Here is a 20333-nt window from a genome sequence, read left to right as displayed (position 1 = left end):
GTATGAGCAATACCCCCGTCACAGCCAGAAAAGCTGCAGGCCAGAGATCCTGGAATAGTGGCCCCACATGCCCTTCGAGTCACCTTTAGATCGCTCTGGATCTCTGCGAGATGCCTCAACACAGCACACAGTACCTGATTGTCTCAAGCAGTAAGCTCCCTGGCTGGAGAATATGTCTGTGAGGACTATTTCTGGATTATGTGTGAATAACATGTCTGTCCAGCCTGTAGAATTAGAGAATTCAAATCACTCAAATAAGATAGCTTCTTCACCTGGCCAGCGGTCAGGTTCTGAGTTAGCCACCACTGCTCCAAAACAGAGTGTCAGGGCACAATAACAGGATATACCCCCAAGCCAATAACACCTGTTCCCCTACAAGATCATTCACCCGTACTAGCACCAACAACTTCTGGATGGAGAGGTCAGAGCAGAAGCCAGCCATGCCAGCTGCCATCACAGTGTCAGAGGCACTCAATTCCATTGTGTCAGGCCAAATTGGCTAGAGGAGGCCAGAAGCGTGGGAGACATAGGTTATGTTTTTTCTACTGCCAAAAGGCCTCGAAGCTCCTTTCCCTCCTGAGAAGACCAGTTATTGGGGCATGCAAAATGAATAACACCCAAAGATGGCCTGCAGTCCCCAAGAACAACAATGAACACCCTGAAGGTGCTGTGACAGTCAGTATCTTAGCTACATCCTGCAGCCATTTCTAGCTGGGCAAGATGGGCCCCGTTAACTCTCAGGTGCACTTCTCCACATCAGCCTGCAGGTGGTGCTGTGCCAAGGAGTACAACTGTCTCAGTCAGGGGCTCCAGTTCAGGCTAAGTCCCAATTTTTTCTGAAAAGTTTTGCCAAGACACCAATTATTCCACACTGAAAGATGTAGAAAATATCATAGACTTGTAAACCTGGCCCAAATGTCTGTTTTCAGCTGAAAGAGTTCACATTACTGCTCCCACCTGGCCTCTGCAAGTTACAAGGAGGAAAGCAGCTAGACCTAAGTTCACATTTGAGCATCACCTCCCAGGTACAGAGACAGGAGCATGGCCACCCCTCACTCCAAAACACTTTGGAGTTCCAAAACACTTTGGGTTCCAGGTAGAATTTTAGTTTAAACTCCCCTCCCCTGGCCAAGAGGGTCATATCAGTACCAGAGCTAATAAGAGGAAAGTATCTCTGAGCCCTTTCCAGAAAGCCAAACGTGGTCTGCTAAGTCCCAAACTGCACAGAAGAGCCCAAAGAATCTGCAAATCAAAGATTCAAAGGAAGATACTAGAGCAGAGTAGACAGGCAGAACTATGAAAATGCACAGACTAATTATCCAGAACCAGCAGGGTTAGTTCTGGGTTGATGTCTAGAACAGGCAATTTATGCAGTGCTAACTTTTATTTGCCTGCAGTAGAAGGAAGCATTGAATGTAAACACCCAGAGATAGCCAGACATTTATTAAACCATCTATTGTACACATCCTTTCTGACATACAGTAAGCTCTCCATATATGTGGATAAATGATGAAAGATGGTATGAATGGAGTCAGTTCAACTCTGCTCAGGGGGGTGACATGAATTTAGAAATACTATTCACTATGTCAACCTGCTTTATAAACATTCCATTACATACCAAAGGCAAACTCTGAAATAATGCTAGTTCAATTCAAGAAATATGCATTGAACACCATGGCAACAAATGTGATACTGGCTACAAATATATCTTGGCTCAAAGTTAAATGTATACATGTTTATTTGATTGGGTTTTGTTGTTTTAATTTATAACAACAAATAAACTAAGAATAGGAAGATACCAAACTAAAAGGCCTACTTTACCTTCCACACTATGTTATTCATTAGAATATCTGGAGTAACCAATGTCCTGAGACTAAGGAGGTTCCCAGGACCAGAGACTTTTCAGTTTTAAAATCAGAGGCATCCCAGGCAGACTGGGATGTTAGTCACCCTATTTCCAAGTAATGATCAAATGTCCAGTGTTCTTCTCCGTTTAAATATAGAAAACCAGGCCCAGCTGGATCTCAGTTGTCTTCAACTTGATTCTCACAGGAAAGCACTCAGTGTGCTAACCACAGTGCCTCCAAATCATCAGAGTATTAAGCAGCAGAGACAAAATTACTACCTTTCAAAAGGGGTTCCTAAAGTAATAATAATGGCTAACGTTTAGTGAGCATGTACTATGTGCCAGACACAGTTCTAAATGGTTTACTTGAATTATCTCACTTAAGCCTCATAAAAACCTTTTGAGGTTTTATTATTACATATTTTCTAGATAAGGAAACTGAGGTTCTAGAAGGTTAATAAATTTACCCAGGATCACACAGCTAGCATCTAGCATCTATTCTTCTTAGAGCTGACAGTGATGCTTTTAAGATGTTAAGTTAGATTACATCAAGTCTTGCCTCAGAATTCTCCAGTGAATTCTCACTTCACTTAGCATAAGTTTCAAAGTCCCTATCATGGCCAATAAGGCCCTGCATGAGCCCCACCCTAACCCACCTACTTGTATAGGACCTCATGTCCTAGCACCTGTCCCCTCGCCCCGGGGCTCCAGCACACTGCCAGCTTGTTGTTCCTCCAATGCGCCAAACAAGCTCCCCCTCAGGGCCTTTCCATGTGCTTCCCCCTCTGTATGGGCTTATTTTCTTTTACTGCCTTTGGCTCTCTGCTCAAATCAGTCTTCCCAGACAACCCTAGAGAAAGCAACAAACATGCTGGGCGCAGTGGCTCACGCCTATAATCCCAGTATCTTTGGGAGGCTGAGGTGGGTGGATCACGAGGTCAGCCTGACCAACATGGTGAAACCCTGTCTCTACTAAAAATTCAAATTTAGGCAGACGTGGTGGCACATGCCTATAATCCCAGCTACTCAGGAGGCTGAGGCAGGAGAATCGCTTGAACCCAGGAGGCGGAGGTTGCAGTAAGCCAAGATCATGCCATTGCACTCCAGCCTGGGCAACAAGAGTGAAACTCCATCTCAAAAAAAAAAAGAAAGAAAGAAAGAAAGAAAGTAGCAAACACAAACTCTCTGTCTCTCACTCCCTTTTTCTCTCTCATACACACACACAAATACATACATATCTGTCCCTTTATAAATATATATTTATACGTTTATTTATTATGTCTGTCTCCTACTACCCACTGAAAAATAAACTCAGTGTCAGCAGGGACTTAATCTCTTCTGTTCACTGCCCTATCACTGTGCCTGGAACACAGAAGTTTAATAAATGTTTGACAACTGTATAAATCAATGAAGACGCCAGGCCTGGAACTCAAGCAGGTTGGCTCTAGAGGCTGAGCTCTTAACCCAGTGCTGCATGCACCACCTTCTTTCCTATTAGAGGAGTTCCATGTTGGGAGGGAAGCTTATCTTAGGTGAATTCTAAGATATTCCAGTGTCAATAACACAAGCAGAACTTCCCAGAGGGGTTTAGTAAGATGGCTAGAATTCCTTGCTTCATTTCTGTCTGGCACTTACCTTAATGAGAATGTTTAAAGAGGTTTTGTAAGGCTTAAAATCTGAGAAGAGTGTAACAATGCGAAACTTCACTTCTTGCTTTGGCTTGTATAAGGCCTTGTCTGTTTGAATGAAGACAGATATTCTCTTGGTCTCAAATGATAAGCGGGTACTATTAGAGAATAAAATCTCATCCTGGGTACGTCCGGTTACACGTAGCTCATAAATCTCATCTGCACTGTTCAGAGGTAGCTGGGGGGAAAAGAGATCACACATCAAGGTCTCATTATTTTACCTCAAAAATGTTTTAATTGCAAGTTAGAATAAAAAAAGTAAATACACAGTATTATCAAAAGTAACTGCGATGTTGAAAATTTGCCCCTCCCAGGCATCAGAGTTAATTTGTTTTCCCTCTTTTAACTTCCTGCAGTTTGCTCTCCAGTTACATCACAGGGCTCCTGGAATGGGGGACACAGAGCCCACTGCTCTCCCTCAGCAGGAGTCACCTTGCCATTTCCTATTCCAAGTGCAAATTCATCCTCCCTAACAGTTATTGCAGGTCAGAATATCTAACATCCTTCAACCTTCTTTTCCACGCTCACCCTATTTGAGGCAGTCAGCTGATGAAAGGCTCTTCTGCACAAAATTTGTTTCTTGCTATATTCTCTCAACCTGTTTTCTGAGATGCATTCTCCTAATGTATCTTGCGCATATGTGTCATAGTCTTGGTAGGGATGATGATGCTGCTACTTCTACTACTACTATTAATAACAGAAATCCTTCCCAGGCACGGTAACTCACACCTGTAATCCCAGCACTTTGGGAGACCAAGGCAGGCAGATCACCTGAGGTCAGGAGTTTGAGACCAGCCTGGCCAACATGGTGAAACCCCATCTCTACTAAAACTACAAAAATCACCCAGGTGTGGTGGCATGCGCCTGTAGTCCCAGCTACTCCGGGAGGCTGAGGCAGGAGAATTGCTTGAACATGGAGGTTGCAGTGAGCCGAGATTGTGCCACTGCACTCCAGCCTGGGCAACAGAGTGAGAATTTGTCTCAAAATAATAATAATAATAATAATAATAATAATAATAATAATAAACAATAGAAGTCCTACCTTCTAGCATTAGCAGACCAGAGCCATACTGAGCAGTTTACCTGCACTATATCATTTTAATTCACAACAATCCCTCAGGTGGATATTCTTATTAAAATCATTTCAGACACACACACTACACACACACACACACACACACACCTTGATGTGGTAATTTTAAAATATGTCCAAAAATTCTCTGACTTTAGTCCCTTCAAAAGGTGAAGCCTAATTCCCCAGACTTAGTGATTTCCTTCTAAATCCTAGAATTAGGCTATGTCAGAAAAAGAATACCTTCTTCCCTGTTGTCTCTCTTTCTCGCTTGGATCACTCACTCTGGAGGAAGCCAGAGTGGTGTGGTAAGGACACTAGAGAAGTCTGTGGAGAGGCCTACATTGGGAGGAACCAGGGCCTCCCACCAACCACCAACAACCACGTGTCAGCCTAGTGAATGAGCTGCCTCACAGAATGTGTTAGCCCTGATGAAGCCTTCAGATGACTGCAGCCCTAGCTGATATCTTGATTGCAACCTCGTGAGACTCCAAATCAGAAATGCCCAACCATATTGTTCCCAATTCTTCACCCACAAAGACTGTGAGAAGTAATAAAAGTTTAATTTATTATTGTTTGAAGCAAAGTTTTAGAGTTACTTAGCAATAGATAACTAGCATGCTTGACTTTTAGTTGATTTTCATATTAAAACTGAGGTCCCGAAACTATATCCTGACTCATTTTTGCAAATAAGTTTTGTCTACAGATAGCTCAAAGGGGATTTTCCAATAATAGCAGACATCAGAATGCTATCAATGTGGTTAAGAATATGAAGAAAGCGCAAGAAACCACTGTCAACAATAAAATGGTCAGCAGCAATATTTAGGGAGAAGAGTATTGATGTCTGCAATTTACTTGGAAATACATTTAAAAATAAGATGAACTAATGGATGGATAGAAAGATGGGTAGATGGATAGATGTATGATAGAGCAAGTATAGTAAAATGTTAATGGTAGACCCTAAGTGGCAAGTATAGGAGTGTTCATTATGAAACATTTTCAAGTTTTTTGTATATTTGAAAAGTTAATAATAAAATGTTAGGAAAAACAATCAGTATGTCACCTTCAAATGACTTCTGGTGTCAATTTTTGCTTTTCTTCAATAAAGAAGTGTTTTGTTTTGTTTTGTTTTGTTTTGAGACGAACTCTTGCTCTGTTGCCCAGGCTGGAGTGCAGTGGCTCAATCTCAACCCCACCTCTTGGGTTCAAGCGATTCTCCTGCCTCAGCCTCCCAAGTAGCTGGGACTACAGGTGTGCGCCACCATGCCTAGCTAATTTTTGTATTTTTAGTAGAGAAAAGGTTTTACCATGTTGGCCAGGCTGGTTTCGAATTCCTGAACTCAAGTGATCCACCCGCCTCGGCCTCCCAAAGTGATGGGATTATACATGTGAGCCACTGCGCCCAGCCTAAAGAAGTATTTATTGAGCACCCTTTGTGTACCAGGACGTCCTAGGTACTTGGGATACAACATGAACCAAAGACCTGCGCCCTGGTAGAGCAGAGTCTAGCCTGGAACTTGCAATCTTAAATTCTATTTTCTCAAGTGATACTTCAGTCCTCAGACTCTTTGAATCAGATTTCCTAATACTATAAACAAGAAAATATATACACCAGGAACCAGAATATTATATGCTTATAAATGGCATCGATTTCTAAATATTTCATGTTTAAAAATATATTTGATGGGATTGCTCTTCATGATTTGATATGTTTATCATTTTTAGTGGCACAGAGGCCCCAGAACAGATGCTAGATTGAAGACTGATGTCAAATTAATGACACAGTGGCCTAGAGCTAAAGAAGCCTATTAACCACAAGCAGCCTAAAGGGTCAGAGAATTAAAATAAACGCAAATATGCCCGAAAACATTTTATTCTACCTCCTACTCTATCCTCCTTCAGGGAGCTGACACTGACTCAGGGGAAACATTACTGACTATCTTCCTGCTCCTTTGGGTTACCTTAACTAATTTGCTTTTTTAACTTTTCCCCGTTAAAAACCCCACCTTGCCATATATAAAATTTAGGTAATTTGGGATCCTCAAAGACTCAGTGTTAGTCCCAGGGCAGGCCACCCAGAGATGACAATATGGGCCTTGGTGAATCATTAGACCTGGGTGCCTGTATGAAGCATGGGGCATCACCACATGTCTCGGGGTGTCACCACGTACTCTGGGTGGTGCTCCAGAGTCTTGTGGTGTCAATGCAGACCTCAGTGCTCCGTGGTTAACAATGGGGGCGCATAATGAGACTGCAGAAAAGATTATTGACTTTAAGCAATTTTTATAAAAGTTTCTCTCTCTGTGCCAGATCTGGAGTGGGTTATAACCTGCCCACAGCAGAGTGGACACCATGAGGTAATAGAAGCTCCTGCATCTTTACTGGTAAATTGCCTTCTGCCGTCTTGGGGCCACAGTTACTGAAAAAGGTTCCTGAAATTGGTGGGGGAAAGGGGGAAAAAAAGCTGTTCCTTGATAAGTGACTTCCATGGCTCTTAAACAGGAGTCAATTATTTACCCACAGAGATTTTGGACTCCTTGACCAGAGGGCACAGGGCTGGAGGAAGGTGCAGTTCCCACAGTGAGAGGCTGTCTGAAAGCAGGACAAGAGTCTGGGAATTGACAATATCCCAAAGCTTTGACCAACAGAATATCAATCAGCCTCTGGATTGGGTATGTTGACTCTCACTTAGGCACGTCTATTTCGTGTATACATAAATGCAAACTCTCTGAGGAGATGATAGCTCTCTGCCTAGGATACATAAGGTAAGCACATTCAAAAACATTCTTGCTAGACAATAAATAAGGATTACTTATTCTAATCTGGGCTGTCTAAAGCCATTTCACCTTCTCTGAAAGATTCACTGCTGTAAGGAAACTGAGACAACACAATAGTATTTATCCTCATATACTTCAGGAATAATGCCAGTTACCAAACATAACGGAGACAATTTTTCAAAATAAAATTGAGAAATCTAAGATGATAGTTTCCATTAAAAATATATTAGTAATTATACTTACACATTAAAAACATTTCTAATCAAATAAAACCACTCCTTCATTTGACTAAGAGAACAAAAGAAGTTTTTCTGCCATATTGTGTACAAAACAACATTTATATTGTCTCAATTTATGTTTTTTATTTACTTCATATTGGGGGTTATTTTAGTGTCTTGAAGTACAATGAGTAAATCAGAAATAAAAAACACACTTGTGTTAACACATTCTTGAAATATTTATATTTTACACTAAAAAGCCATAAAGACCTTAAAAATAATTTAAAATATTACACTTACAAGTGTCAGAATGCAAGTGCACTTTAAAAGGTGGTTCTATTCACAGGTATGTTCTCACTGGGGAAAAAAAAAGTTGGTTCTGCTTTAATTGAAAACTCATTAAAATGCAGAGCCTTCTTTTTTTGTCAAGCAGTATCAAATTTGTCCGTACACTTTATTTCTAAGTCTTTCATACTGTGCTTTACTAAAAAGAGATACACTCCAAAATATAATCTCTAATAAAGCTTTCAATAGATAATAGCTATATTTATATACAATTGAAATGACATAATATTAAAGACAAATACTGGATGTCAGAGTTAGTATTTCATATACTTAAGACTTAAAAGAAGTATAGTAGGCTGGGCGCAGTGGCTTGCGCCTGTAATCCCAGGACTTTGGGAGGCCGAGGCAGGCGGATTACCTGAGGTTAGAAGTTCAAGACCAGCCAGACCAACATGGCGAAACTCTGTCCCTACTAAAAATACAAAAAAAAATTAGCTGGGCATGGTGGTGCATGCCTGTAATCCCAGCTACTCGGGAGGCTGAGGCAGGAGAATCTCTTGAACCCGGGAAACGGAGGTTGCAGTGAGCCGAGATCGCGCCACTGCTCTCCAGCCTGGGCAACAAGAGAGAAACTCTGTCTCAAAAAAAAAAAAAAAAAAAAAAAAAAGAAGTGTAGTAGACAAATTTCTAGTTATTAGCTCAGACACGTACAGTTTATACTAGTATCATTGAAAGAAACTCTCATGCCCTTGCCCCGCCTTCTCCTTTCAGCCTTTCTACACTTCCGGTATGTGAAACTGCAAACTCCTTTGAGGAAACCAGACAATTATTGTGCTTTAGGCTGTGATTCCTGAGCTTAAACCCCACCCTCCTTCTGCTATAGGGCAAATATATGACACAGGATTTATTTTCATCTTACCACTGGAATATCCTTTCAACAAAGTTCTGCGCCCAGGCACTGGGGCCAGTATCTAATATTTTAGGTTATTTTAATGCAATCTAATGTTTTATTGCCACAAAGATTGCAGGGTTTTTTTCCCCCACTTCTGCCTGCTTATGCCTTTTTTCTTCCACTTTCTATTATTAGCAGCAGTATATTTCTTAGGAAAGAAAGTACAAATATAATATGTAACAAACAGATAGATATAGCATACTAAGTAATTTTTATAAAGTATCGTTTGAGAGTATAATATTCTCTATGAACCCCCCAAAATAAATGTGGTTTCTGAATGTACTTGACAAGTAACTTTCAAAAGGTACTAAGTGGGCCAGGCGTGGTGGTTCACTCCTGTAATCCCAGCACTTTGGGGGACCAAGGCAGGAGGGATGCTTGGGCCCAGGAGTTTGAGACAAGCCTGGGCAACATAGGGAGACCTGTTTCTACAAAAAATAAAAAATCAGCCAGGCATGGTGGCACATGCCAGTAGTCGGGAGGCTGAGGTGAGAAGATTGCTTGAACCTGGGAGATTGAGGCTGCAGTGAGCCATGATTGTGTCACTGAACTCCAGCCCGGGCAACAGACCAAGACCTGTCTCAAAAAAAAAAAAAAAAAAAATTTAAGGTAATGAGCGAACCTGGCTTATGAGGTAATGCTGATACTAATCAAGTATACAATGTGTCAGGGCCTAAGTCATTAGTCCTCTGTTCTCAGAAAAGTACATATATCAAACTGCACCTGATGTTGGATGCTGTGGTTTACTATACTGTACATTAAGCATGTAAAGCTCCAAAACAAAGCATAGTAATGAAAGTATAAACTTCCAAATCAAAGCTATAGGAAGATTCATCCACAAACATTTAATAATAAGGTTTTATGAATCTCTCAACAAAATAATAACTCCTTTCCATTTCTATAGCAAGTACTACAACACTTCCACATCTCATTTCACTCCAGGACATGCTGTGAGATAAAGATGGTATCTTCATTCTCTTTTCCAAGGCCAGGGCTATGGTGAGGTGAGTGAGGCACTTGTCTAAGGTGCAAAATTTAAGGGGGTACCAAAAAATTTAGCAATCAAGAAAATAATATTTTAATACAATATTTTAAAATATCAAAATTAATGCAAAAAATTATAAACAAAAAAGTCGAAGTTTTAAACAAAGACAGGGTCAATATTACTGATTTTTCCTTTTGCCTCAAGTTCTAGTATGTCTCAGCATGGCACTGCTCTTTTCGAGCACAAGGAAACGGAGGAGCAGAGCTCCACACTAGAAGGCTCATTACGACAGAAGCAGGAGCAAACCAGCCCAGATGCCTTGTGTTTTTTAACTTTTATTTTAAGTTCAGGGGTACAAGTGCAGGTTTGTTACATAGGTAAACTTGTGTCATGGGGGTTGTCGCACAGATTATTTCATCACCCGGTTGCTAAGCCTAGAACCCATTAGCTATTTTTCCTGATCCTCTCCCTCCTCCCTCCCTCTACCCTACAGTAGGCCCCAGTGTCTGTTGTTCCCCTCTATGTGTCCATGTGTTCTCATCATTCAGCACCCACTTATAAGTGAGAACATGTGGTGTTTAGTTTTCTGTTCCTATTTTAGTTTGCTAAAGATAATGGCCTCCAGCTCCATCCATGTTCCTGCAAAGGACATGGTCTCGTTCCTTTTTATGACCAGTCCAGATTTCTGTGCTAATAGTCCAGGCCAGTTTCCTTCAGTGAAGTCTTCTATTTTACAAGAGGAAAATCTCTGCCAAGAGTTTGAAGAGCCTCATAATCAATCTCCTTGAAATAATATTATTCATAAATAATCTGAAGGCTGAACTAAACTCAAGCCAAACTTACATGAAACGTGAAATGTGTGAATTGACATAAAATCCAATAAAATATTAATTTATTTAGTTCACTGATACAATATATTTCTGAAACCAAATTTTTTAAATGGATACTTACTGATGGAAGAGTAAGTGTCTTAAAAGAGCCTACAAGGAAAACAGGAAAGAAAACAGAGTTAGCACAATTTGAATATGATGATAGAATACAAACCTTCCAAAACTCTCCCAATACTCTTACATGTGTAGGTGGAATCATAAATACATTTGGTGAAACCATAATGACATTTAAATGCCCAGAAGACCCAAGAAATTATTACATATCTTTGTGCCAAACAATTAAAAATCAGGATTAAAAGGGTATCAGTGGGCAAACCCAAAAAACATTAGGTTCTGCTTCTCTTTGCCATTATCATTTTTGTTGTCATTGTTGCTGCTGCCCTTGTTGCTATTTTAAGGTTATACGTGCTTGCAGGACACTTCACACACTGTACAGAAGTAGTCTGAGGTTTATTTCTTGTCCTCATACCCTCGTGATAAAGGAAGAAAGGAAGGCATTAGTCATGTCAGGGGTGAGCTGGGACTCATAACTGACTCATGAGTACTGGGGTGATGCAGACTTTTTTCGTGTAAAGTTTCTATACATAGGACTGCTAATTAAACTCATGCCAATTTCTCATCAGATCCATTTATTTCAAGGGGAAAAATGGTTTCATGCTAAAAATAAAAGAGAACTTGTCCAAAGTTCCTATTGAAGATGGCAGGCCCTTGGGAAATAAAATGGAGCAAAAGATGACTTTAAAGAGAGAGAAGGAAATAATAGGCCCCGGTTCCTTCATTCATTTAAAAACTAGCACAATGTGCAAGACAGATGTGGTCCCTCTCCTCCAGGAAGCCAAATGGGTCTATCATGTGAGAGCAGAGGCACCAGAGCACAGCACAGTACACAGCAGGGGTTAAGCTAGCAGCATCTGGAATCAGACCACATCAAGAATTTGATATGTACTGGCCCTGTCCTTGAACAAATTACCTGATTCTCTAGCTCAATTTTTTTCATCCATAAGATGAGGATGCTAATAATCATATCAATCTCATGAGGTGGTTATAAGGAATACGTATGTTGATACCTGTAAAGCATATAAAACAGTGCGTGACACATAGAAAACACTTGAAATATGTTAGCTATTATAGTGTCAAAAAGCTTGAAGAGTTTTCCATTGAGGATGTCATATGCCCCTACAGACGTAGTCTTCAAATTTTTATGATAGAGTACTCCATCAATAAAAATACTTAGTATACCTTACCAATGTCAAATTAGATTTATAAAATTATATACATGTATTTTCTCAACCAAAATATTAAACATTAGAAAAACTTTATAGCCAGGCACAGTGGCTCACACCTATAATCCCAGCACTTTGGGAGACTGAAGCAGACAGAATACCTAAAGTCAGGAGTTAGAGACCAGCCTGGCCAACATGGCAAAACCCCATCTCCACTAAAAACTACAAAAATTAGCCAGGCATAGTGGCACGCCTGTAGTCCCAGCTACTTGGGAAGCTGAGGAAGGAGGATTGCTTGAACCCAGGAGGTGGAGGTTGCAGTGAGCTGAGATCACATCACTGCACTACAGCCTGGGCAACACAGCGAGACTCTGTCTCAAAAATCAATCAATCAATCAATAAAAAGAAAAAGAGAAACACTTTAACTTCTTAGCTTTGCTTAATAAAATAATAGAAATAAAAATTACTGGCCGGGCGTGGGTGGCTCATGCCTATAATCCCAGCACTTTGGGAGGCCGAGGCGGGTGGATCATGAGGTCAGGAGATCGAGACCATCCTGGCTAACATGGTGAAACCCCATCTCTACTAAAAATACCAAAAATTAGCCGGGTGTGGTGGCGGGCGCCTGTAGTCCTAGCTACTCGGGAGGCTGAGGCAGGAGAATGGTGTGAACCCAGGAGGCGGAGCTTGCAGCGAGCCGAGATCGCGCCACTGCACTCCAGCCTGGGCTACAGAGGGAGATACTGTCTCAAAAAAAAAAAAAAGCAATAAAAATTACTACATTTTCTACTTCCATCCTTATAAATGGTCTTATATACTCTTAGACGTGTGCACACTCACTTTGAAGACTACCACCCCAGTGGGCCTCCATGAAATACAAGTATGTTTTCAGGAACAGATAAGTAATTCATCACCATCACTTACCACCTAGCACAGATCAGTTCATCTAATAACTGTTATCATAGGAAGCAAAGAGCAAGACTCTTAAATAACAGGATATTGAACATGGTGTTTCAAAAAGGTGAAGAAGGAAGTATCGTGGAACAGATATACATAGTACAGGTAGGACAAGGAGCACATTGGAGGGATGAAGGGAAGGCACCTAGAGAAAATGATGCCAGTGTCTAGGGTTATAGGATATGGAGAAATTAGCCATATGAGCAAGGAGGGGTACAATGTTACAGGCAGAAGAGCAGCAAATGCAAAGCAGTGGAGATCAACCTGAGTCTACCAAACCAAAGAGCTGGGTGAGCAAAGACCACAGCCAGAAAGAGAGCAGTAGCCAGGAGGCCTGGCCCGATCAAAAGGGGGTCTTTGGACAAGATGAGGCCTCACCAGGATTATCCCAGTTGACACTGTTATTCCAGCATCCTGATTTAGCATTTGTCCTGGATCTTTTTTTGGTTAGCAAAATATTATTCTAGGATGGGTTTAATGTGCACATAAATTAACTTTGAAAATGTTTTATTCTTTTTTAATTGACAAGTAATAATTGAATATATTTATGGTATGTGACATATAGATGATAGATGTATACCTTATGGAATGAGGTATAACTTATGGAATGGCTAAACCACACTATCTAACATGTGCCTTACCTCACATAACTACTTGTGGAAAGGAACAATTAAAATCTACTCTCAGCAATTTTTAAGTATACAATATGTTGATATTAACCATAGTCACCATGCTGTACACTAGATCTCTTGAAATTATTCCTCCCGTATAACTGAAATTTTGTGTCTGTTGACCAACATCTCCCCATTCCTTTCACTTCTGGTAACTGCCATTTTACCCTTTGTTTCTATGAGTTCATCTTTTTTTACCCTCCACATATAAGTGAGATCATGCAATATTTGTTTTTCTGTGCTTGGCTTATTTCACTTAACATAATGTCCTCCAAGTTCATCCATGTCACTGAAAATGACAAGACCTCCTTCTTTTTACATTTTTTTTGTTAAAAAAATGGCTGAATAGTGTTCCATTACGTATATATACCACACTTTCTTTATCCATTTATCCATTGATGGACACTGACATCGATTCCATATCTTAGATATTGGGAATAATGCTGCAGTGGATGTGGGGGTGCAGCTATCTCTTCAACATACTGATTTCATATCTTTGGATATACACCAGTTGTACTTTGGGAGTATCTTACCTTGTAGGAAGAAACTTCTGTTCATTAAGCTTACTTTTAATGGGAAAGACTTATTATATTCTATACTGAATTGAAGTGAAATTGAAAAGCCCTAGGATATTTCAGCAAGTAAACTTGGTAAAACTTTCAAAGGAACCATAAATAGAGACAATTTACTGGACAGATTTTGTCCTGTAAAAACATTTGTTGAAGAGAAGCATGGGGCTCTGCAAGTAGACCCTGTGAAATATTTGGGCTGAAACATTTAAACATTGCAATACGGGGGTGTTGGGGGATGGAATTGGGAATACCATCCATGTAGCAGAATTTGTTCTGATCTCATCAGGTACCTGAGCATGTGTGGAGAGGGTGTTTTCTTAATTTAAAATATTATGGTCAGATCACTGGAATAATAAAATAAATAATGGGTTACAACCTACTGAATACAACAAGAATCTATGAGTTCATGCTGATGTACAATTAAATATATGACTGAGTGAAAGAGAAGAAAGAGTTATTCCTTACCACAGAATTCCAACTAATAAATGTAGAAGGAATCGTGGAATTCAAAAACTATCATGGAATTCACAACTATCACAAAAATAATGGCAATAATCATCAATCTACCGTGTATAGGCTAAATGAGAATTGTGAGAAATAATAAACCATTGTTGTTTTAATCTACTAAATCTGGGGGTGGCTTATTTCACAGCAACAGTTGACTGGAACACTTCAGAAATGAGCAAGATTAACTAGCAACTCTTTAAAGCTGCTCAGTCACATACAGGAGCCTCTAAATACATGTGGCTATTGAGCCACTGAAATAAGCAGCAAGTGTAAAATACACCCCATATTTCTGAGACTTACAACCAAAAAAATGTAAAATGTCATGTCAATAATTTTATAGTGATTAAATGTGGAACTAATAATACTTGTAAATTATTGGGTTAAATAAAATATATTATTACAATTAATTTCACCTGTTTCTCTTTCTTTTTTAGTGCGGCTACTAGAAAATTTCCAATAACTTATGTAGTTGACTTATACTTGTATTGGACAGAACTGGTCACGGGGATAGAAGACTTAAATTTGTGTTTAGCAACAATGAAACAACCAACAGATCAGACAGAATACAATTTTTTAGTTATATGAATAAAATAATAATAATAGTACATACCACTTACAGAGTGTTCTAAAGCATTACATACATTGAGTTTAAAGCTCACAACAATACTATTAAGTATTATTACCCTTATTTTACAAATGAGAACACTGAGACATAGACATGTGAAATGACTTGCCCAGGGTCACACAGACAAAAAGTAGTGGGGCCAAGCTTCTGACCCTGACCACCTGACTCATGGGCCTGAGCTCTAAATCACTGCTCTGCACTGACTCTGAATATAAAAAAAAAAAGTTGTATGCACATCAATCAATGTGATACATCATATCAACAGAATGAAGGGCAAAAACTACATGATCATTTCAATTGATAATTTTAAAAAATTTGATAAAATTCAGCACCTCTTCATGATAAAAACCCTCAAAAAAACTGCATATAGAAGGAACATACCTCAACATAAAAAAAAGCCATATATGACAGACCCACAGCTAGTATGATACTAAATGGGGAAAAACTGAAAGCCTTTCCTCTAAGATCAGGAAGACGACAAGAATGCCCACTTTCACCACTGTTACTCAACATAGTACTGGAAGTCCTAGCTAGGGCAATCAGACAAGAGAAAGAAATGAAGGGCAGGCAAATTGGAAAGGAAGAAGTCAAATTATTCTTGTTCGCAGATGATATAATATTTTTAATTAATTTACTTTTTAAAGATAAATAGACACAGGGTCTCCCTATGTTGCCCAGGCTGGTCTCAGACTCCCGGGCTCAAGTGATCTGGCCCTCCTCCACCTCCCAAAGTGCTGGGATTACAGGCATGAGTCACCACGCCCAGCCAATATGATCTTATATTTGGAAAAACCTAAAGATGCCACCAAAACACGATTAGAACTGATAAACTCAGTCTAGTTGCAGGATACAAAATCAACATACAAGAATCAGTAGAAGCCAGGCGCGGTGGCTCACGCCTGTAATCCCAGCACTTTGGGAGGCCGAGGCGGGCGGATCACGAGGTCAGGAGATCGAGACCGTCCTGGTTAACACGGTGAAACCCCGTCTCTACTAAAAATACAAAAAATTAGCCGGGCGTGGTTGCAGGCGCCTGTAGTCCCAGCTACTTGGAAGTCTGAGGTAGGAGAATGGCCTGAACCCGGGAGGCGGAGTTTGCAGTGAGCCAAGATTGCGCCACTGCACTCCAGCCTGGGTGACAGAGCGAGACTCCATCTCAAAAAAAAAAAAAAAAAAAAAAATCAGTAGAATTTCTATATGCCAGCAGTGAACAATCTGAAAAAGAAATCAAGAAAGTAATCCCATTTACAATAGCAGCAAATAAAGTTAAATACCCAGGCATTAACTTAATCAAAGAAGTGAAAAATCTGTACAATGAAAAGTATAAAACACTGATGAAAAAAATTGAAGATGACACCAAAAAAATGAAAAGATATTCCATGTTCACGGATTGAAATTGTCAATATTGTTAAAATGTCCATGCTGCCTAAAGCAATCTATAGATTTAATGCAATCTCTATCAAAATACCAATGGCATTCTTCACAGAAATAGAAAAAAAGTCCTAAAATTTTTATGGAACCACCAAAGACCTAGAATAGCCAAAGCCATACTGAGAAAGAAAAAAAAAAGGAGGAATCACATTACCTCACTTCAAATTATGCTACAGAGCTATAGTAACCAAAACAGTATGATATTGGCATAAAAACAGACACACGACCAATGGAACACAATAGAGAAGCCAGAAACAAATCCATACACCTACAGTGAACTCATTTTTGACAAAGGTGCCAAGAACATATATTGAGGAAAAGATAGTCTCTTCAATAAATGGTGCTAGGAAATCTGGATGTACATATGCAGAAGAATGAAACTAGACCCTGTCTCTCACCATACACTAAAATCAAATCAAAATGGATTAAAGACTTAAACCTAAAACCTAAAACTGTGAAACTACTAAAAGAAAACTTTGGAGGGACTCTCCAGGACACTGAAATGGGCAAAGATTTCTTGAGCAATATCCCACAAGCACAGGCAACCAAAGCAAAAATCGACAAATGGGATCACGTCAAGTTAAAAAGCTTCTGCGCAATAAAGGAAACAATCAACAAAATGAAGATACAACTCAGAATGAGAAAAAATCTTTGTAACTACTCATCTCACAAGGGATTAATAACCAAAACACATAAGGAGCTCAAATAACTCTACAGGAAAAAATCTAATAATCCAATTAAAAATGGGAAAAAGATCTGAATAGACATTTCTCGAAAGAAGACATACAAATGGCAAACAGGTATATGAAAAGGCCCTCTCAACACCATTGATCATTAGAGAAATGCAAATCAAAACTACAATGAGATATCATCTCGCCCCAGTTAAAATGGCTTTTATCCAAAAGACAGGCAGTAACAAATGCTGATGAGGATGTGGAGGAAAGGGAATCCTCATACACTGTTGATGGAAATGAAAATTAGCACAACCACTATGGAGAACAGTTTGGAGGTTCCTCATAAAACTAAAAATAGAGCTACCATACAATCTAGCAATCCCACTGCTGAGTATATACCCAAAAGAAAGGAAATCAGTATATCAAAGAGCTATCTGCACTCCCATGTTTGTTACACCACTGTTCATAATAGCTAAGATTTGGAAGCAACCTAAGTGTCCATCAACAAATGAATGGATAAAGAAAATGTGGTACATGTACACAATTAAGTACTACTCAGCCATAAAAATGAATGAGATCCTGTCATTTGCAACAACATGGATGGAACTGAAGGTCATTATGTTAAGTGAAATAAGCCAAACACAGAAAGACAAACTTTGCATGTTCTCACTTATTTGTGGTAGCTAAAAATTAAAACAATTTAACTAATAATGGAGATAAGAGTGTAGAAGGATGGTTACCAGAGGCTAGGGAGAGTAGTGAAGGGTTAGGGAGCAAGTGAGGATGGTTAATGGGCACAAAAAATAGTTAGAAAAATGAATAAGACCTAGTATTTTATAGCACAACAGGAGGACTGTAGTCAATAACAATTTAATTGTACATTTTTAAATAACTAAAATAGTATAACTGGATTGTTTGTAACACAAAGGACAAATGCTTGAGGGAACGGATACCCCAGTTACTATGATGTGGTTGTTGACATTGCATGCCTGTTTCAAAGTATCTCATGTACCCTGTAAATATATACATCTTCTATGTATCCACAACAATTAAAAATTAAAAAAAGAATCAGTTGTATAGTTGGTTTTATTATACATACCTTTTTTTTTTTTTTTTTTTTTTTTGGAGACAGGGTCTCACTCTGTCACCCAGGCTGGAGTACAGTGGTGCAATCATAGCTCACTGCCACCCCAAACTCCTGGACTCAAGCGATCCTCCTGCCTCAGCCTCCCCAGTAACTAGGACTACAAGCACAGGCCACCATGCCTGGCTAATTTTTTTAATTTTTTTTAGAAATGGGGGCTCATTATGTTGCCCAGGCTGCTCTCAAACTCCTAGGCTCGAGTGATCCTCCCACCTTGACTTCCCAAGGCCCTAGGATTACAGATGTGAGTCACCGTGCCTCATCACTGGTTTTTTGTTTGTTTTTGAGACAGAGTCTTGCTCTGTCACCCAGGCTGGAGTGCAGTGGCACGATCTCAGCTCACTGCAACCTCCACCTCCCGGGTTCAAGAGATTCTCATGCCTCAGCCTCCCATGTAGCTGGGACTACAGGCAAGCACCATCACAGCTGGCTAATTTTTTGTGTTTTTAGTAGAGACAGGGTTTTGCCATGTTGGCCAGGCTGGTCTCGAACTCCTGACCTCAAGTGATCTGCCCGCCTCAGCCTCCCAAAGTGCTGGGATTACAGGCGTGAGCCACCGGACCCAGCCTTGTGCCTCACCATTGTTTTCATTATACATATCTTTGATTATAGTAAAAGTTCCACTGCCTGTATAGCCTGTTTGTATATGTTGCTATCACCACTTCCTCAATCATGGATGTTCAAAATCTCAATCATCTTGAACTCTTTTCCCTCCTCAACTCTAAGTTTATCACTCACCAAAACCTGTGGATTTTTCTTCCATGAAGTTTCTCTTAGAAGAAACTTAGAGTTATACTCCAAGCACTGCAGTAGCGGAGCTAACTCTAAAATATTTTGTGTCATACAAGAACTCTGAAAAGGATATAAAAACGAAAGACTTTCCCAACTCATGTCAATTCTTCACACTACACAGTTTTGACATGTTTGAAGTTGATTCCAAGATCTGAAACATTCCTCTTCAAAGGAAAGTTAAACAGTAGCCAACTCTGAGACGGTAATTACAATGCAGGAGGTTTACTAAGGAGTATTCGGTGGATCAGCACCTGCAGAAGGGAAAGGGGGAAACTGCACTAGGGGAGAGAGCAGTGGGGCTGCAATGCAGGCTCCAAAGAGGCATCCACCAGGGCAGCTCAGAAGCAGTCAGGGCCAGTGAGAGTTGTCCTGAACTGGGACGAAAGGGCTGGACCTTCATACCCCACGTCAATCAGTCACATAATACAGGCCATCCCCAGGAGGGAGGCCACCATGGGCAAGGCAATTCTCTAGCTGATACGATCATCAGAGACAACTGGCTCTGAAGGCAGTCGGGCACAACACTCCTAGCAGCTTTCGGGAAAAAGTCCTTCATCCCTAAAGAGCGATCTGGGCCCTAAAACACAGCATCCACCACAATGTCCCACATTGGAATAAAATAGAAACAAACTGCAGTGAGCTTCGCCCCAACAAACCAGCACCCTCCATTATTGAGAGTTACTTATTTTTCATTGTATTAAGATAAATCATCAGGGGTTGACTATTATGCTAGCTCCATAACTGGAGGAAGCAATGTGCTTCCTTCCTGCCCTGGTCTGATACCAGCTACCACCCACCGGCAGCAAATTTACAAAGATGAAGAACGACGGGGGAGGGGTGGTAATTTATTTTTATCCAATGACATCAGCAAGGAGAAAGTAAAAAAACAGTTGGGAGTCTACAATCCAAATGAGGCTCTCGGAGATTGACTAATTGGAGGCCAAGCATTCTGGCACTTCAAAACAAGCTAAACAGATTTGAAGTGCAGGAAATCTCATTTCATAGTAGAAGTGTTTTTTGTTTT

The 20333-nt window shown here is 40.0% G+C and overlaps 1 protein-coding gene across 1 annotated transcript in view; it reads right to left on the bottom strand.

Annotated features, from left to right (window-relative positions):
* CD109 (CD109 molecule) overlaps positions 1-20333 on the bottom strand; it is a 136567-nt gene that overhangs the window by 98670 nt on the left and 17564 nt on the right. Inside the window, exons 3-4 of the mRNA XM_034962387.3 lie at positions 10775-10803; positions 3482-3712 (exon numbers count right to left, since the gene is read on the bottom strand). Coding sequence (XP_034818278.3) covers positions 3482-3712; positions 10775-10803 — 260 coding nt within the window. The remainder of the gene's footprint in view (positions 1-3481; positions 3713-10774; positions 10804-20333) is intronic.

The sequence above is a fragment of the Pan paniscus genome, chromosome 5, assembly GCF_029289425.2.
Source record: "Pan paniscus chromosome 5, NHGRI_mPanPan1-v2.0_pri, whole genome shotgun sequence".
Classification (NCBI taxonomy): domain Eukaryota; kingdom Metazoa; phylum Chordata; class Mammalia; order Primates; family Hominidae; genus Pan; species Pan paniscus.
The sequence above is the reverse complement of the archived record's forward strand: the minus strand, read 5'-3'. Positions and strand labels throughout refer to the sequence as shown.